At 40.7% G+C, this 19,552-nt stretch overlaps 2 protein-coding genes across 2 annotated transcripts; both read left to right on the top strand.

Annotated features, from left to right (window-relative positions):
* Positions 1-253: 253 nt before the first annotated feature.
* On the top strand, positions 254-14,233 carry sh3bgrl (SH3 domain binding glutamate-rich protein like). Its single transcript, XM_014978950.2, has 4 exons — positions 254-499; positions 10,339-10,524; positions 13,060-13,140; positions 13,476-14,233. The coding sequence occupies exons 1-4, from the start codon at positions 455-457 to the stop codon at positions 13,509-13,511; spliced, it is 348 nt and encodes a 115-aa protein (XP_014834436.1). The 5' UTR covers positions 254-454; the 3' UTR covers positions 13,512-14,233.
* A 2,363-nt stretch (positions 14,234-16,596) lies between these two features.
* On the top strand, positions 16,597-18,307 carry LOC106909634 (uncharacterized). The gene is made up of 2 exons (XM_014976034.2): positions 16,597-16,965; positions 17,305-18,307. Exons 1-2 carry the CDS (start codon positions 16,797-16,799, stop codon positions 17,985-17,987), a joined length of 852 nt encoding a protein of 283 aa, XP_014831520.1. The 5' UTR covers positions 16,597-16,796; the 3' UTR covers positions 17,988-18,307.
* The last annotated feature ends 1,245 nt before the right edge of the window (positions 18,308-19,552 follow it).

Genomic DNA, 19,552 nt, shown 5'->3' with positions numbered 1-19,552 from the left:
CAAGAAAAAAAATGGAGTCTGGCTCAGACAAAGGGCTCCACGCTTAAATATTCTCAGACAACATAACCTCGCAGTGATGCCATCTTGACAGCCCTATCGCCCTTTGCACGTGCGCGTTTGCGCGTGCGTGCTCCTCGAGCTCGACGGAGGCTTACAGAGAGAGAGAGAGAGAGAGAGAGAGAGAGAGAGAGAGAGAAATAGAGAGAGAGAGAAGGGGCGGAGAACTGGAGGAGGAGGAATGCCAAGCTCCATCCAGAGCTAAGAGCAGAAGCATTTGCGCAGATAGTCTGCGCTGCAAGAACACTCTCTCGGTTTCCCAGCCTTGGAAGTTTCCAGTTTTTTTAAAAAATAATTATCATTACTGTTATTGCGCCTCTGCTGCTCCATCGGCCTGCGACGGAGCACGCATCGACAGCAGCCAGCCTGTGATAATAGACTGCATCAGGGATATAAGATGGTGATCAAAGTGTACATAGCAACGTCCTCCGGATCCACCTCGGTAAGGGACACAACAATGGCATGACTTGTTTGCAGGAGGTTTGTTGTTTTTTTCTTTAAGCATGATTTATTCAGAAGATCCAGGGATTTTTTTTTCTTTTTTCTGGAGGGGTTAGGTGAACTTTGATTGGATTGGTTTCCACCAGACTGACATTTTGCTGTTTAAAGAATCATCTGAATCATCAGTAAAGATTTTGACTGCTTTCTTCTAGAAGTTTAGGGCAATCACATGGGGGGCTCGACTCTTGATTTTTGCTAACTTTGCCACAGAGGCAGAAACACAGAGGAAGTGCATATGGCATGACAAGACCTCACTTCTCTCTAAGCTGCGGTTTGTAACAGTCACAGCTTCCGGATGTGACAATTCAGACCTTTTTATTCAGCTGAAACGCCCCAAATGACAAGCAAAACAATCACTTAAAAAAACAAAACAAAAAACAAAAAAAAAAACAACTGGAAATCAATAACGGTCTTGAGATTCAGCGCCGTGTCACCTGATGCCAGCCAGCGCTGCTTGGGTCTGGCTCGCTCCAGAAAGCAGAGAGGTTAGACATTCTCTTCAGGGTTGTGCAGCATTGAGGAGTGTTTGCTTCGGATTTGCAACTTTCTTTCAGAGTGGATTGGAATGATGGTGATGCAATTCTCCAGGGCCTCACTTTCAGAGTAGCAGCTGCAGCCCAGGAGAAGAGTTTAGGACTTTCTGAAAACCACAACTTCTTCTTGTCCTCATTACGTACTAGTTTACTGTTGAATTCTGACAAAGACGTGTTACTTCTAACGCACATCGACCACAAATGTTGCGTTCACGGTACTTTGAAAAGGTTTAGAGTCTGGGGGTGGAGGCTCACCTCTACAGCTGGAGAATGACCCTAAACATACAGCCAAAGCTACAGTGGAATGGTTTAGATTGAGGCATATTCATGGGTTAGGATGGCATAAAACTCCTAACCTACCTATATCCAAATGAGAACTTGCAGTAGGATAAGAAACAATCAATGAAATTTTATGTTGACTCTACAACCAATATGTCTAAATTTGAACTATTTTGAAAGGCAACAACTTTCACTGTTGGTGGAGATAAATCCCCTGTAAAAAAAAAAAAGAAGTTTGATTCAGGTGGCTGAATACCAATGCACAGCTCAGGCAAATTCTAGTTTATAATTCAGTCTTTGAAGGACGTATAATTTCCCTTCCTCTTCGAAAGTATGTCCCTACTTCATATTATGGTATCTGTAAAGTCCTAAAAATACACCCAGGTTTGTGGTCCAAACAGACAAACCCATCAAACACAGAGCCTCTTTCATTTGGACTGTCCTGGGAGGCTATTACAGCAAATGACATTTGCATTGGCTCTATGGATAAGGAGAATTGCAGGACCGGAACTTCCTGTGGAGTCAGGGTGGGCAGAGTTTGGAGTCCAGATTGCCTTCAGTATGTTGTTGTAAGTCTGGGCTGCAGCATTTCCTCTCATTGATCCGTCTACAGTACCGTCTGCTGGAACAAGTGGACGACCTTATGCTCTGTGTGCACAAACATACACACACACCCTGCACTGCTTGATGGGTCAAACGGTATCATAACGTTACTTCTATCTAGTTATCTTGACCTATTCTGCCATGAAACTACATTCTTGCTGATTTAGTCAAAGGTTTGACCAAATGCATGACTGAAAATGTATTTTATACCATCTCTTTCCTGTGGTGCACTCTGTGTCACAGAACGACAGAACAGTTAAGAGCAAGGAGATGAGTAGGATTATTTCCAAAATACCATCTTGAGCCTATGCTTTGCGTGTAAACTCTTCCAATCATCGTAGTTCTCACCGACGGGTTTTAATCTCCATAACAAGTGACGGCTTTCTTCCTGTTTTCTTCTATATGAATTTAAAGGGATTGGTGGAATGATCAGATGGTTCTGGCTACCACTGATACACCTGAAGCTCTTAATCCATGATTAGAACTGAAGACGCCTTTTGAGTCAGAGGTGAGGCAAGAGAAGAAGTCCATCTGCTTTGTGTTTAGGTACTTAGGATTGCCGTGTCCTCGACGACTAAGAACCTACAACAGCGTAAGGCATGTTAAAATTAGAGATGCACCTTTTAGAGAGGTCCAGACCCTTAGCTTTTGTCATATTTTTTGATTGATTATCACGGAGATTAAGCTTATTTTTATAGTTGGAAGACTTTTGTTACAGGTGCATTCCTCATGTCTGAAATATTGTCCATGACTCAGTCGTAAGTCAAACTCACTATGGGCCACTTATTTTGAAAGATAGCCAAGTGTTGCATGCCTCTCTTGGATGTTTGATAGACTCTCACATCTCTGCTTTTGTCTCTATTCCCTGTTGTAACCCAAAGATGAAAAAGTTGTAGGACGTAATAAAGGCAGGAGGTGAGGGGAAATCTTGATATGTGTTAGTCTCATTTAGTATACGACTTTCCAACCTGAGGAGAACGTCCTTTGTTGTATTTCCAGCTACAGTTTGAATCACTTCAGGAAGTACGTTGCCTTGTCTTCTAGGAAGTTCTCTAGGAAGTTCTTCCAGTGCTTCTTCCAAAGGAGTATATAAAAATGAGTTCACAAAAGGTACAGCTTATTAGGTCACAATGCCAGCAGTCTTCCTGGAATAGCACAGGCATTATCTTTTGGATATTACCCTGCATTCTCGAGGTCACGATGAAGTCGCATTTGGAAAGCAAAAGGTGTAGTTTTACCCAAATCTACAGATGCAAATGTTTTGCACACCTGCACGAGTCCTACTAGTCTGTAGACAAACAAGGGCAACCTGAAAGGGAAATTTTACTGAAGGAACAAAGCAAAACATTAGCCACAACTAAGGAACCTTTCCTGCTCTTATTTCCATTTATGCTCAACAGTCGCACAGTTGAACTGCTTCCTCATTGCCTCAATAAATGAGTAATATAACTCATGAACATGTTCACGAGTACCTTGTCGTACCTTGCTTGTGTCAGGTACGCCACACTTGGCGCCCTGTTGGTTCTAAATTAGCTTTGTGATTAATGACTGCTGTGGCTAGCCAGGCAGTTTGCGGTAGAAACTATTCCTTTTCATCGTACCTTTGGGTGGTGGCAGGGAACCCGTACAGGATGTCGACGTAAGACCCTCTTGTGGCAGTGCTGACTGAGCTGAGGACTGGGTGGGGGCGGCTACTAGTCACCACATTCCAGTAAGTGGTTGTTTATGGTGGAAATCAGGCTACATCTAATTGCAACAAACCTTTATCCATTAGAAACACATGGGGCCGGGGTTATTTCTTGTTTCCTTTAGCTCAGAGGGCAGGTTTAAAAATTGGGCCTGCGTTGGATTAGAAAGGTCACGGTGTTTCAGTGTGTTTTCTTTTCTACCTGATTGAACCAAACACAAACCGACGCCGGTTCTGGGTCAGCAGAAAATCAGTCTCAGCCTCATTGATCTAAGCCCGCGTTGTTGGACACAGTTCATCCAATCAATGGCCGCTATTGTCTAGCAGTTGTCTACGCCGTGAGTTAACAGCTGACCTTTTTCTGGGATTGATCAGGCCTGGATCTGATCTCACGCCGGACCAAAGCTCCCTGGGGGAGATGTGGTGGAATGCAAACCATGGTGCATGATGCTGCACATTCCACGTCCTACACCTTTAGATGAGCACAGTCCTCCTTAAAAATGTTAAATATCTGCAGCAATGTCAGACGGGCCCAACTTTTCCATATCCAGAAATAAACAACGGATTTCGTCTGTATTGGATCTGTTGAAGAAATATTAGCACATCAGGATATTTTGATGTAAAATGAAGGAAATGTTGATCCAAAACTGTATCTTAATATATCTTGTTATATCCTGGGGAATAATTGTGTTTGTCTTGTGAAAACGCATGCAATTCAAAAGGCAATCAGGGTTATCTTGGTACGATGAAATCCTGTTAGAAAGTTTTCTGAGAAAAACTTATGCACTGTATTTTCCCTGTAGTAGTTCTATTAATTTACTAGTGGTGGGACTCGGTTGAAATTTCTAACACAGTTAATTGCCGGGTCTGTAATTAATAATCATTTTAATCAAACACCATACATTGACAAAATACGCAGTGTTTTCAATTTAAAAACCCTCTTTTCTGTCAAATTATTGAACATATAGACATATCAGCTCAACACCGAAGACATTTATTGTTTTTAATTTGTTATTTAGGTCATTCAACCCTCAGATTGGTGCAGAAATGGTACTACACCCATCCAGCTTTCAAATGTATCAGGAACTCCTGATTATTTATGTCACTTTTTAAAAAGAAAAGTCTTTAGATATGTGGAGTGTGGATGCTGACGTTAGCGCTATGTCTGTGCTGATGCTACATGTTTAGCATCAAGATGCTATTTTAGGCTTGAATAGTTTCACTAATAGGCTAACTCCTTTTAGTGCATCTTGAATGTAACAATAATATTTCCCAGCATGTATTCAGGCAATTTTTAAGCAAAAATTAACCACTGGCCAGTCAAGAGAAGCAACTTTATCATCTGTCATTGTTGTTTGTGGATGTCGCTTGTGCGTCAGATTAAGGGGCATGCCAGAAACAAGGCATTAATTCAAGGTTCTGTCTGGAACTTTTGTAAGGAAAGAAAAAAAAATTATTAATTTCGTTAACTTTTTCAATGCGTTCAAATCTTTGTAATTAAACTCTGATTTGTCAGATTTATTTCCACATTGCTTGTGTTTTTTATATCAATGATCAACTAATCCTCAGCAGTCATGTTGCCTTTCCACCAAGTAATGTGGCACTGATATATTGATGGACCTCTACAACAAGTTAAAGGGGCAGTGTTATGTATTTTCCAGACACATATAGCACAGTGAAGTAACTATGTTACCTTCAGTTGTTATAAAAATGCATATGTCAAACATAACTTAAGAAGCTATTTGACTTTGCAGTTTATCGCCTTGAAATTGGGCCTCTGTCTTTTTAAGAAGCTCCTACTCTTTCTGAAGATTTTTGATATTTGATAGGACATGTGAAAATTGTAGTTGTTGAATACACCACGAGAAACTAAACTGGTCATCCAGATGTGAAAGCATGCCATGTTTTATCAAAGTTATCAAAAACAATCAATCATGTCTTTAGAGTTGTAAAAATTAGAAAAATTCAAATGTATAACGTCAAATAGATCATTGCCAAATAATTGTCAGTACGTTTCCGTACCTCTCCAGCAACTGGAGTGATTTATGAAAACAATGGTCACAGTAACACGGTTCAGAAAGGTCTGACTCGCAAAGGCAATACTTGGTAAACTCCTATATTTTATGGGTAATGAATTCAAACTGCATGTTAAAGAAATGTTAGGTCAGCTGCCAAGCTGCCAACACCCAATTGAGATCTCAGTGACCGGGGTGGTTAAGCTCCTGGCCGCCATGGAGACAACACGATGATGGGACATAAAGAGGAAAATATGTGTTGATTGCAATCTCTATCCTTGTTTACACGACGATAATGTATCGATAAAGCGCCATTGTCCTTACACTGCGCTGTCCTTCCAGCAACAGGATCTGTTTCAAACTGCACACAACCATCTCCACCAGAGAATCAACACTGGGATGATCGTTTTTCTTTTCTGTTCCTTGTTTGCATTTCTGTTGATCTATCAGGATATTTGCATCCTGTTTTCTTTGCAACCTGAGATGCTCCAACACAAAGGCTGGGTCAGGCAAATCAGGCTTTAAAAACGCTGCAGGTTTGCAGCCTGGAAGCCACACAGCAGTGGTGTAACAGTCTCTGTCTGTTACAGAAAAAACCCCACTGCCGCGCTGTCATTTCGTACCATTCTAGAGAAATAGATTGCACCTGAACTGCACAAGGAAAGAGGAGAGACATATTTGAAAAATTAAAGAGATCCCTTTAAATATTCTGATTTTAATTATGAAATGTTCACGTGTCGGTTTCAACTAAACGACCAAGACCTTTCCTAACATATTAAAGAAAAAACATAAACAGAAAATGTTTGTTCTGATGTTCTGACTCAGGAGAAATGTCGGACACCTCGGTGGCAAAGCGTTCTCTTGGCAGTCCAGCTAAATATTTGGGATATTTGAAGGGATAAAGAGAAGCGGTGTTTGCTGAAAGCACCTCAAAACATTCGGATAACCAAAGTCAATTAGATGTTACAACGGGGCGACGTGGCTTAAAAATAAAATCACTGACTATTTTCATACCAGATCAGGTTACCGTTTGTTTTTTTTATCGATTTGTTTTTCTTGCTTTCTTCTCTAAAGGAGAAATTCAAAAGGAGAGATATTTTCAAAGAGTGGTTTTATTTCAATCATCCCTGTTTTGATTATGTGAGTTGCACGACGGCGCATTGGGGCCGGGCTAAGGGAATTTTTGTTTAATTACAAGAATACAGTCATGTTATTACCAGAATAGAGACGTGACTCTAGCAGGAAAAAAAAATAGTCATATGATGACGAGAAAAGAGACTTTTTAAATGAGAAAACCGATTGGATTGAGTTATCAGGATCAGACTAACCAGCTCAGTTTCTCTGGTTCTTTCTTCCAAACAGACACAGTTGTTTGAACAATTGTTTCCAAGTCCAGCTGCTGAGGGATGACTTGATGCTGATGTGGCAAAACTCTAAATATTTCTACTAAGTATCATCTTTAAAACTTGCTTCAAAGTACAACTTCACAAGATGGTCCTCATTTTTGTGTCGTTCTCACAAAACTTCTGCTTCGTTCTCCTCATATTAAGATTCCATTCTCGTGATATTATGAATTTATTCTCTTAAATTAGAAAACAAAAATCAAAGCCTGACCCTAATATTGTCTCATAAAGTTTGCCTGAATTCAAAGTCCAAATAAACATAAGTTGTAAAATACACTCGTCAAACAAGATGGCGGCTATGAAACAAACCCAGGAAGTGCATTGGTGGAAAAAAAAAGAACTCAGATTTACCAAAAATTAAATTTTCAAAAAAAAAAAAAAGTAAATAAATAAATTAGCCTATAAAACTGATCATAGTGTGAAAACCTTCTCAAATTTTCGGAGCAATCAACCCAATTATTCGAAGAAAGAAAAGTCGGATTTGGAGATGTGAAGGCTGTTTTTAGTCAGCATTACAGACGTTCAAGCAAATGCTAGAAAGCTTGGCAGTTCCAGACGAGGCCCAAACACTCTCCATCCCTTCAAAACAAACCAACAGAACAGAAAATAATCTTTAGAAGAAATAGACCTGACACAGCACGAGGGACAAGGAGGAAAATTCCTGCCTATCACCATTCCTGAAGACAAGGATGGTTTGTTTCCCTCCTTGCCAAAATCGCCAGAGGCTCGAGTCAGGGCAGAGGACAGCAGAGAGCATTTCCAATGGGTAGAGCAGGGAGTTCCCACTGAGCAATTAGAGCAAGAGGCAGATGGCATGTGGCCAGTTTGTCCCACAAATTAATTTTGCTTGGCAACGGCACAATGCGCATGCTTTTTGAGCCCAGAGTTAGCTAACATGTAGGAGAAAAGACAAATGTGCCATCATTGGGATTTAGGACCAGGTCAGTCTGTTGGAGGCGACGCAGAATTGAGTTATACGAAGTACAAATGTGTGTGTGTGTGTGTGTGTGTGTGTGTGTGTGTGTGTGTGTGTGTGTGTGTGTGTGTGTGTGTGTGTGTGTTTGTGGAGACAGGCTCTGTCAAACGTGTGAGTGTGTGGCTTTCTGCTCGGCTGCTTTAGCCCCATGCCGGTTCCTGTAGCATGCTGGCTTTTGGGACTTTGCCCCCTTTTCCAGCCCGGTCATTAATTCACACTGTGCCGCTGCTAATCTGCCAGCACCGGTTTATATGCCTCGCTGTTTTCTCAGCAGACGGTTGTCAGATAATCTACCTGTCTTCATCTGGATGCCATAAAACACTGGGAGGAGCCCACGTAACGGAGGGGGCAGTCGGAGCTGCCGGGGCGACGCCGGCGGTGGTGGCTTGATCCCCAGGTGTTGGTTTTGTGGCGAAGCTGCGTTTATGTGTGTGAATGCAGCGTGTGCAGCCGAGAGTGGGATATGTGTGGGTTTCTCCTCGCAGAAGGCCTTATTTGGCTCATGTTTGACCAGTTACCTCCTCTCGAGTCCCAGAGGAGCTCTTGTTTCCGTCTGGCCTTGTAGGGCCATCCTCCCTTCTTACACACACCCACTGGGAGCCTATTGGACTGCCCTGACACACACACACTCTCTCTCACATATCGACATCTTGAGAAGAAAAACCGCAAGAATTAAAGTCTTAATTTTCAGCCTCTGTGTCTGTCTTCTTAGGATCCTTTGTGCTAAAACGTAAAACAAAACACAATGATTTGCTTTAGAAGAGATTCGATCTGAAGCCATGTCAATCCGGAGACAGTTTCACTTTCTTTTGGCTGAAGAGTTGCACTTTGTTCCTCCTTTCAGGTTAGAGTTAGGGTTAGGAGAGGCCTGCTGTCTTTATTGTAACAGGACAGATATTTAGCAGAAGAGGCAAACGGGATGAGTGGATGGAACAGACAGGCTGTTGGCAGAAATGCCTGTCGAAAAGGTTCACACCTACACGAAAAACCCAGACAGGAAGAGAAATATTCAACTGCCTCCACATTAAGGAAATGTGTGCGGGTTATTTTTTCAAATTACCTTTCCGGAGTCAAGCTAAATCAGATGTATTTGTAAAGCACGTTTCAGCAGCAAAGTGCTGTACATGGTACAAGCATAACACAATTAATAAACGTGATGAGGACGTAAAACAAACACAAAACCAACAAATATTACATTATCTAAAACATCATCATCAAAATCATCCAAAAAGTACAGCAGAATATTGAAATGAAGACTAGACGTAAGCAATGCTCCAGTTATTATTGCTCAAGGTCAACTAAGAAGATCGATTCTAGCCTTTTTTTTAGCCTTATAAATGGTTTTAAAGGCTTGTTCCAGATTAGTGATGCATAAAAACATAATGCTGCTCCTTTACGTTTGGTTCTGGTTCTGGGTACGCGGAGCAGACCAGAACCGCAGAAACTAAGAGGCCTGGAAGGTTGATACAACAGCAGCAGGTCCTTAATATAATTTATTGCTAAGTTTATAAGGTGATTTATAAACAACACTATTTTAAAGTCTATTCTCTGAGCTATGGGAGAGTGTATGGACTTTAGAACCGGGTTGATGTGCTCCATCTTCCTGGTTTTAGTCAGAACTCCAGCAGCAGCTGCGTTCTGGATCAGCTGCAGCTGGAGGATTGATTTGATTTGTTTTTTTGAGGACACTGTTGCAGTAATAGATGCGACTAAAGATAAACGCATGGTGCCACATTTTCTTTCTCAAGATCTTGTTGGAACTTTGATTCTTTAATCCTGGGAATGTTCTTCAGGTGACAGAAGGCCGACTTTGTAACTGTCCTTATGTGACTCTGAAGGTTCAGGTCAGAGTTCATCACTAAATATTAACATATGTGACTTCAGTCACAAAGAAAATAGTGCAACGTTTTCTTTGTTGCTAACAACTATGTGGAAAATACTAAAAACTTTATTTCTTGTGTTTTAATTACATTCCTTAGTGACATTTTGACTGTAGGTAGATTAATTTCCCTTTTTTGGTTTTCTTTGCAAATAAAATCCAGTGTGTCTACCTACCGCTAGTAATGCTTACTTATCTTCACCCACTTTTCAGGAACAACGTGGTAACCTAGCAACAGAGCAACTTCCTTAGCTCTGTTTATCTCATCGTAGACGTTTCCTCCTCTCTGCAGCAGACTGGTGACAGAGCGGTGAACCCTGCGCTTCCTCCTAATTTTACAACTAATAACTGACAGCTTCCTTCTTTCTCTCTCTCTTTTTTTTCCATCTCCGCCCCTAAACGCAGATTAAAAAGCAGCAGCAGGACGTGATGGGCTTCCTGGCGGCCAATAAAATCGAGTACGAGGAGTGCGACATTGCGGCCAACGAGGCCAACAGGAAGTGGATGAGGGAGAACGTACCGGAGGAGTCACGACCTGCCACGGGGAACCCTCTGCCCCCTCAGATCTTTAATGAAGAAAAATACTGCGGGGTGAGGCCGACTGGAGACGTTAAAACCACCTTTCCTATGTTTAAGATAAATGTGAAGACAAATTTATCTTAAACTCCAACTCATATTTTCATTTTTGCTTATTAGTGAAGATATTAAGGAAGAAATCATTTGTGAGGAGGGGTTCTTTTTGGTACCTCCATACTTGTTGGGACTCTCAGTAATTATGTGTAAAGAGCCTGAAAATAGAACCGCCGTCTTTTATGACCAGCTGTGCTGCTACGATGCATTCAAGTACATATTTTACATGTCGCAGTTTGTTTATTAGACAAACTCTCAAGTGATCTAAGCGATTTCTGTTGGCAAATATCCGTAAAAACTTCTTAAAAGAACCCACAATTACATCATAATTAGGGATTTTAGTGTTATGAAGTGATTTTATTAACCGATAAAATAGCTGTGTTTCCGTTACAAATGTGCGCAAATTATTTTTGTCAAAATTCGGCTAATGTCGAAAAGAAAAAAAGTGCAATTGCGGTCTTTCCATTAAATAAGAAACACGATTAAAATCACACGTGAATAAAGCTGTTCATACGACATCATTAAAAAACACGGAGCGCCGTCAGGCTCTTATTTCCACTTCCTGTCGTCTTCTTTGTCTTTTCCACCAGTAGGAACATCCGGTTGTTGATCACGGATGCGATTCCATTGCAGTGTCGCGAAATATATTGATTTCAAAAACTACCTCATCCTGGCGCAAAAGCTTTACGTAGAAAAAAATTACATTCATTTCCGAAATTGCCATGTTTTCAACAAATATATGGTCAATGGGAACGCAGGTACTAAAAGCAAATCTCTGGTCAGGTTTGTAGCACTGAAGCATATTGAATTTTTTTTGTTTATATGTACGTACCAAACTGGGATTTTTGTGTACTGGTACCTAATAAAAGATAGTCTTTTTTAGCGAAAACATTTCCATAAAGTTTTGCATATTACTCAGTCAGCATTAGACTGCAAACAGATTCTGTGACATCATTATCTGACCGTCTGAGCAGAAGGAAAATATATTCATGGACATGAACAGAGCTTCAATTAAGTCACATCACCAGGTAATGAAAGTAAATAGTGAATAGTTAACTTAACCACATTAACCAGAGACCAGTTCTGTGACGTTTTTGCTCATTTTTCTATTAGTAAAATGCTTACATAACCAGGCCAAAACAAAAACAAATGCACACATAAGTTATCTTCTGAAACAAAATATTAAATTCAGTTTTTTCATTTCTTTATTCTTTTGCTCCGCTCAGGGATGCTGTTTAGCGACACAGCATGTCAGCACGGCGTGAACGCTGCCGCTAAAAGCATGCTGACTGTTTGCAGGAGTCCTGCGTGGCTGAAGGTGAAACTGCACTTGCAGGTTGTATTAAATGTCACAGACAAAAGAGCGGAGCGATTTCCCAGAACATCTGCAGCTGGAGGGCGTGTTTGAGTGCGTGGGAGAAAAAGGAGGGAATATAAAAGGACCGAGACGGAGTGAGGAACCAGGAATGTGAGCGACTCTGTCCGACCAAACGGGACGTGGGGGAGTACGGGCGTCTTGCTCATGTCAGCTGTTCTCTAACCTCAGCGATTAGATTGGCTGTGAAAACTTACGCAACATCATTCATCAAACCACAGTGGCGTGGCAGTCGCTTACAGTGTGCTGCAAAATGATGTGTAAAATTTTTCCATGTATTACGGTCAAGAAAAGAAAACTAAAACAACTAAAACCAGGCATTGTGTAGACTGAAAGAAGTGTAAGTAGGAGCATTTAGCTTATTATGCCTTCAGTTTTTTTTAATTCATACAGTAAATTATCAAGTCAAAAATATCAGAATGTTCCCTATATATTCTTCTAAAACATCTCTCCAAGGAATTCCAGCTGCCTCAAACTCATAAAAGAAAATATAATCAAACCTTATTGTGATAAAATATAACTGTACCTAGAGATCTGAGACCTACAGATAAAATGTGAATGAAATCAAATAGGGAGACTTTTAAATTCAGAATTTAAAAGTCTCCCAGATTTTTAGATGTGAAATAAATTAACATAAACTCTTTATGTTAATTTATTTAACATAAAAATAATGTAAATAATTTATGTTAGATAAATTATTAGTATTTAACATGACTGCCTGAGAGACATTGGATCAGCTCAGTTTAAAAGCATGTTAGCATGGCCTAGTCAAAGTACTAGTCATACACTCTCCAACAAAGCTGCTTTTGGAAAAGAATGAGCAAAACCTTCATATACACTTAACTACTTGTAGCTATAACTGCGCCAAAATGTCCTTCTACATAGTGTTGGCTGAACAGAAACATGCCACACATTTCAGATTTTTGTTTTTCCCCATTTATATGCTACTTTGTGTTAGCTGACCACATACAATCTCAATAAAATGAATACCCTTTCAAGGCGCTGTGCATTTTGAAACATTCCATTTTAGAGGATGCTGTTTAGATGTAGATGAGTTGATAACCATAACCCTGAACCGACTGAACTGTTGCTGCTTCTCTCTTTTTTTTTTTTTACTCCAGAACTATGAGGCCTTCTTCGACGCCAGAGAGGACAACGCTGTGTATGCATTTCTGGGCCTGACTGCTCCTCCAGGTTCGAAGGTGAGCTCATAAAACAAAAACACATCTTTCTGCGAATAGGCAGTGCTGCAGTATAACCACACAGAACACCTCTAAATAAAACTGTGTTAATTTCGGCTCAGAAAACACGTTTATAATTACCACACAATTCATCTGTCCAACAAACCGCATCCTCACCCCACAGTATCTTCTCTCTTGCTCACTGACACCTCCTGTCGGCCGCAGCAGGAACTGCAGGCGTGCCGGTTGCCGTAGAAACAGAGCCGTCCTCTACAGCAGATCTTTAAACCGATATCCTCCATTTTAGTGTAACATACCCTTCCTCTTCTTCTGTCTCCCTCTTTGTTTGTCACCAGGAAGCAGAGGCTCAAGCGAAGAAGGCGCAGCAGTAGCATTTCTATCACCGTTTCTACCTTAAACCTCAGGCCTTCCCAAGACCCGGACTGACCCAGAACCAACCCGGAAGAAAAAAACTAAACAAAAAACAAAGAGAAACAACTCACCACTCGGTTTATAAACGCACGGACCGATCGTTCATTCTTACCTTTACTCAGTGTGTTTTCTTATATTTCCGCCGTGCCTTCCCAGCAGCAGGTAAAAGCACGGAGCACTCCGGTTAGCCTCAGCCTGCTAAACCTGTTAGCCTAATGCCCATCTACCATCAGTATGAATATGAAAACCACATCACCAGGCACAAACGAAGGTCTGAAAGTAATGTAACTGAGATCCAGGGTGTCACCAATGTCATCGTTAAATATTAGCACATAATAATCATTTACACCACCAATCCTGGAAACACCTAATCCAATATTTAGCACTCGACAGTCATTAAAACATCAGCTGCTTTCTGGACAAATGGTCTGTTAGCCTCTATTTTTACTTACTTGGTATTGTCTTAATGCTAGGTTATTAGCAATCTTTTTTATTATTATTATTATTTCAATGTTTAAGGATACCTGCCAAATGGCCAAATGAGGGATTGTTTTTTTTATTATATTATGTGTCTGTATTTTTAAGAAAGCTGCAGTTGGAATCATATTTCCCGTTGTGTTTCTTATTTCTGTATAATGCCCCCGAACTTAAATAAAACACGAAGACGACTGTTGGTCAATCAGTAATGTATATTTTCAACTTTTTTCTGACACTTTTCTATATTTTGCGCACAACAAATAATTTCCAGGGGTTTAGAATGTATTTTTTGTTTTTACTAAAATTATTTTGTTTCTCACATCATAAATTCTCAATGAATATCCTCTCTAGCAATCTAAATGTATATCCTTCAGTGACTAAATGAAAATACATTTTTGTAAATGTTATGCAAATTCAAAAAGTAAGCTACAGAACATTCAAGCATTTTTATGGGATAAAATTACACTAAAGGCATTTTGAGAAATCTGACCTTTCATTTGAGTACATAAACATCAGCTGTAACTCATATCATCCAAATATCTTCAAAGAGTCGTTCTGGGTGTTGAAGGAAGGATCTCTGAAGCAGTCAGTCTTGCAACAAATGGGAAAGAACCTCTGACTGAAGACAGTATATGAATGTCATAACATGCTAAATCTGGGCAGCAGAGATTATATTTCATAGCAGCAGGGTTAGGTTTAGTTCTAGAAGTGTTAATTCTAGAAGCGCACTGAAGATGCAACACACAATGATCATGTAGAAAAGCAACTCTTGCCCTGAGCATCACAGTATTTGTTATTTTTTGAGCCATTACACTGCGTCCTATGAGTGGTGATCAACATATTAGGTTAAGGAATTACACATAAGGCTAATTCTTAATGATTTAAAGGAAGAAAACAAAGAGTAAAGAGAGCTGAATTCTTGCTACATTTTTAGACGTTTATAAGAAAATTCAAAATTGTGCTTACGTTTTTTTTTCTTTACAGTTTCGTACTAATTTGTGTTGGACTACGACAAAAACCGACAATAAAACACTAAAGTTTGTGGTTATAATGTGACAAAAATGGATACTTTTCCAAGACATTGTAATCTGCTTCAGCTTAATGTAATTGAACAAACTGCTCTAACAAGTACATCATCCAAGAAAAGCTAGTCAGGAGGAAGACTGACTAATCAGCTGTATCCAGCTGAGGTCTTGTGACAATAATTAGTGGAAACAGCAGAGAGATTTACATGAGACACGTTCTTTGAAAAATGAAGAATGGGAACCAAATCCAAAAACCTTAATTTTGACATTTGAAACAAAGCTAAAATGTACCTTTACAGTGGGGAAATAATTATCGGATCCCCTGATGAATCTTTAAGTTTCCTCACATACAAAAAATAAATAAAAATCAATCTCATATTTTATTTCTTTGGCTAAAATTAAGAATCTACATACAAAATAATCAAAAATAAATTCTTGCATTGCAAATATATAAACTAGTTTTCATGTCACTGAATTAAATAAGTATTTGTCTCCCATGTCAACAACGTGGCACACAGATTAATTTACCAATGAAAGATACTTCTCCTTTCCACTCATCATGTGTGAATCATCTTTTCAACTCCAACCTCTTCTTTGTTTCTGAGTAATAATAAAAAAAAAACCATTCAAAGTATGTCGGTGACTAAATAGTGGTGATCTAATAGAACTGCAGTGATCTAAAGACTTCTAGCTACAGCTAACAGCTGTTTTGTGATGACTTTGAAAAGCATGACATATAACGGACTTGTGAGAAATTGCCTCATGGGGTAAAGATAATCATGAAAATGGTGCCTAAACCTATGACACACACTTAACTTAGAGGTGTCTGCAGATCTTGATCATGTCTTTAGGAGGTAATTCAGCCAATTTATTGAGATGTGTTGGACGTGGGATGCTATTAAAGTTTTAGGACATCAAGGACTGGAGTTGAGACATCAGCTCAAAATCAGTCTGTTAAAAGCAAGGACACCATATCTCGCCTCCAGTCCCTCTCACCACCAGCATCAAAGACACAACGACAAAGATGGATGGGATCAAACCGGTGACCCACTGATAACAGGACAAACTCCTACTGCTGTCGCCACCGATGCCCTGGCCTTAAGGAAGCGGCACCAAGCTCTTTGGCAGGTAAATATCTCCAGTAAAACACGGAGGTGTAAGATTTACATTTGAAACAGGTTTTCTGCGACGAGTAGAGGATAGTTTTACCATACTGATGGGCCAATGTGCCATCAAACCTTGAGCGAGAACCTTCTTCTCTCAGTCAGAATGTTAAAGGTTTGTGGAAAAGACTTCTAGCATTTCAGTGATCCGAGGAGCAGCACTAAGGCAGCAAACCATTGGGCAAAGAAGAAGTTCATTGAGATCATGGGGTGACCTCCCAGTCTTCAGCTGACTGAAGATGGAGCTGAAGCTTTAAGCCAAGAAAGAAGTCAGTTCCTGTACAGAGCAGGGAATCTCTCTTGAAGAGGACAAAAACTAGCAATTTTTGCCTCCATTCCTGCTTAAGTGCAAATGTACTGATCTTATTTTATTTTATTTCATTTTTTTACTCTGTGATGTTTGGCGAGATATTAATAAAGGAAGTGAGAGGTGGGGACTGACTGTTCTCAATTGCAGAAGTGAAACAGGGCAAAAGAGCTGTATCATTACACTTGCGACGTAACACCGCCATTAAGATTTGAAATTGTCGCTCGAAATAAGCCAAAAGGACGGTGCAGAGGAGAGGATATTCCTGGAGTCATGCTGGCTGAAGGTTTTCTCAGATTAATATGCTACAGGGAGGAGAGGAAGTTCGCCACAGCTTCCAAAAGGAAAGGATATCAGACGAGCACGCGATGCGCCGACCCGCTCAGCTGTGCTGTCTCTGAGCCGAACTTTGTCAACCCACAGATACATTTGGCCGAAGAAGGTGAGTAGAGTCGTTACTACGGTTTTCTAGCAGCATTGTTGGAAGAAGAATCCAGCAATCTAAAAACAGACTACACCGCTTTCATCTTGTGTTACTTTATCTTCTAGTTGCACTGCTTCAGTAGGTCTGTGGTGCTTCCTCTTTTGCCAGATAAGATCTTCCCAACACACACTAGCGGTTTTAAGTTGTTTCTGGCAATATCCATGGCCTCCTTACTTTTACACTGCACATCTCTCTAAATTTAAGGCATCTAAAGCTTAACATTTGAAATTTGGTAAGTACAGGTTAAGGGAAAGTGAATGCTACACTGGAATCATTCACTGTGTTTTCTGTGATCAGAGTCAAACCAGGAAGAGCTGGACCCCAACAAACCCCAGGGACTGAGAGTGGTCTCCGAGCCTCCAGGCCTCCTGATTCCTGGGTGTTCACCGGCAGCCGCCCTGCCACCCATCTGCGTCGAAGACTGCAGCCTCCTGGAGCATTACCCAGACCTGCAGGTGGCCGACTCGGGCCGCATCTCACACAACCTCCCCAGAACCGTAGCCAACCAAGAGGACTTTCATTTTCAGCCTAACGTACCAGAGGCGTATCTCCAAACGGAGGCCAAACAGGAGTCCATCCCAGACCAGGGGTACCTGGTGATGGGGGCGAGCGAAAACATCAGCTTGGATCTGCCTGGCTTGGAGCCCATGTCCAACTCTGTGTTGAATGGGCTGCTGGAGAAACAACTGGAGGAGGTTTACATGCAACACCTGACCGACAACTTAGCCCGATGCGACTCCCACTTCGGACACAGCCTTCTGCACGGCCTGGGTCCGCCACCGCAGCCCGGATGCCAGTCGCACGGGCCGTACTCACTGGAGGCCAGTCTGGAGGAAGGATCCAGGGGGGACAGTGGCGATAAAATTAGCTATCTGAACACCCACAACTTAGTGCCCTGCTCATCTACCTTCAGCTCTCCTATGCTGAGGATTTCAGAGGTGGACAATCCTCAGCTTCAAGGGAACAATCCATCAAAGTAATAAAAGTCATGATACACAATTTCTTTTTAATATTTGTGCCTGACATTCAATTTTTTAAACCCCTACGCTGTATGTAAAGGGATTGTATCAGTGTGTTTTATGATGCAAAGCCTTTTTCTTGCCCACTGAAATGACGCCTGGATCAGAGCAGCTTCCATACGCCATCTGCTGTTTGATTCTGGTATTACATCTATGTCAACTTACAAGACATTGAATGAATTGAATTTCACAGGCATTGCTAAATTAAATTAGGAGATATTTCAGTCAGTTGTTGCTTGCTGTTTTTATACATGAATAAATCATCACTTTTTTCAACTTTATCTTAGTAGCCGCACATATTTTGCTGACTAAAATTATTTATACACCAAAAGATGGCTATTTGGGGAAAAATTGTGGTTGAGAACAAGAAAGTATAAAGGGAGCCGCTCACTAATTCAATATCATAGATCAACACACTGAGCTCATGTTTACATGTGGGATCACATTATTATTACAAACTTCAAAAAGTACATGTAAAGTACAGCATGCCTTTTTTACAGCTTCACCCAATCTGACTGAGCTCACAAAGAGGAATGAGTGAAAAACTCAATTTCCAGAAGTTAAAGGGGCGGCGTGATGTAAAATCAACTTGCTTCTCATCATGTTAAAGTGCTCCTTCAGACTAGCTACCAGCAATCAGCAGACACCAGCAGAGCTCATTTTGGACCTACTTCTCAGAGCAACGCTGGTGAAAACGTCATTAAAGGGTTAATAGAGGAGCCATGTTGTGATGACTTCCTGAAGGCGGAGTTTCAGAAAGAGCAGAAGCTTCTTAAAGAGACAGAGGCCCAACTTCAAGGCGTTAAATATCGAAGTAAAATTTCTTTTAAGTCATGTTTTATATAAATAGTATTTTTTATAACAACTGAAATTGCCATAGTTACTTGATTGTGTTATAAAAATGTATAGACAAACTGGTAGAGACAAACTTCACAGTGTTGACTCAGGGATATTCAAAAATTATGAAAAAAAGAGGTTGAAAACTAATTAAAACCAGTAAAAAGCTGGTTCTAAAGAGTAAAGTTATCAAATTGCTCCTTTTATATCCACTTCAGTGTGTTTTCTCTCTATTGTGTGATGCAACATAAGTGGCTTTTTGGGTTTCTCCTGGTATCTTCCTGCTCATCAGAAACATCCAAATCTGAACCACACCAACAGCTCCAATCAGCTGGTTTGAAATTGTAAATGCAAAGCTCTTCTCATGAAATCAAACTAAATCTCTCCGAAGCCTCGAACGGTGCATGATTAGAGTGGGCTACAGAAAAAAAAGGGAGTTGTGTTCACTGAAACCTGGCGGGCTCCACTTCCACCCAGCCAGCTTGAATCAAAACTACCTGCAGAGGACCGGGAGGCACGCCGCACAACCAGGAGAGCAATTATACCAAGACTTACCGCGGATTCGACTGCTTAAGTTAGATTTGTAACCCGCGAAGCCTAAAATCCTCACAGCCAGGTTCTCTGCAGTCAAGGAGACGGCGATCCATTAGCATGCAGCTACACTATTAAAGCCTGAGGCGCTTTACTCC

Source organism: Poecilia mexicana, unplaced genomic scaffold (assembly GCF_051168715.1).
Source record: "Poecilia mexicana isolate PSO_F unplaced genomic scaffold, ASM5116871v1 scaffold_10, whole genome shotgun sequence".
In the NCBI taxonomy this organism is placed as follows: domain Eukaryota; kingdom Metazoa; phylum Chordata; class Actinopteri; order Cyprinodontiformes; family Poeciliidae; genus Poecilia; species Poecilia mexicana.
The sequence above is the reverse complement of the archived record's forward strand: the minus strand, read 5'-3'. Positions and strand labels throughout refer to the sequence as shown.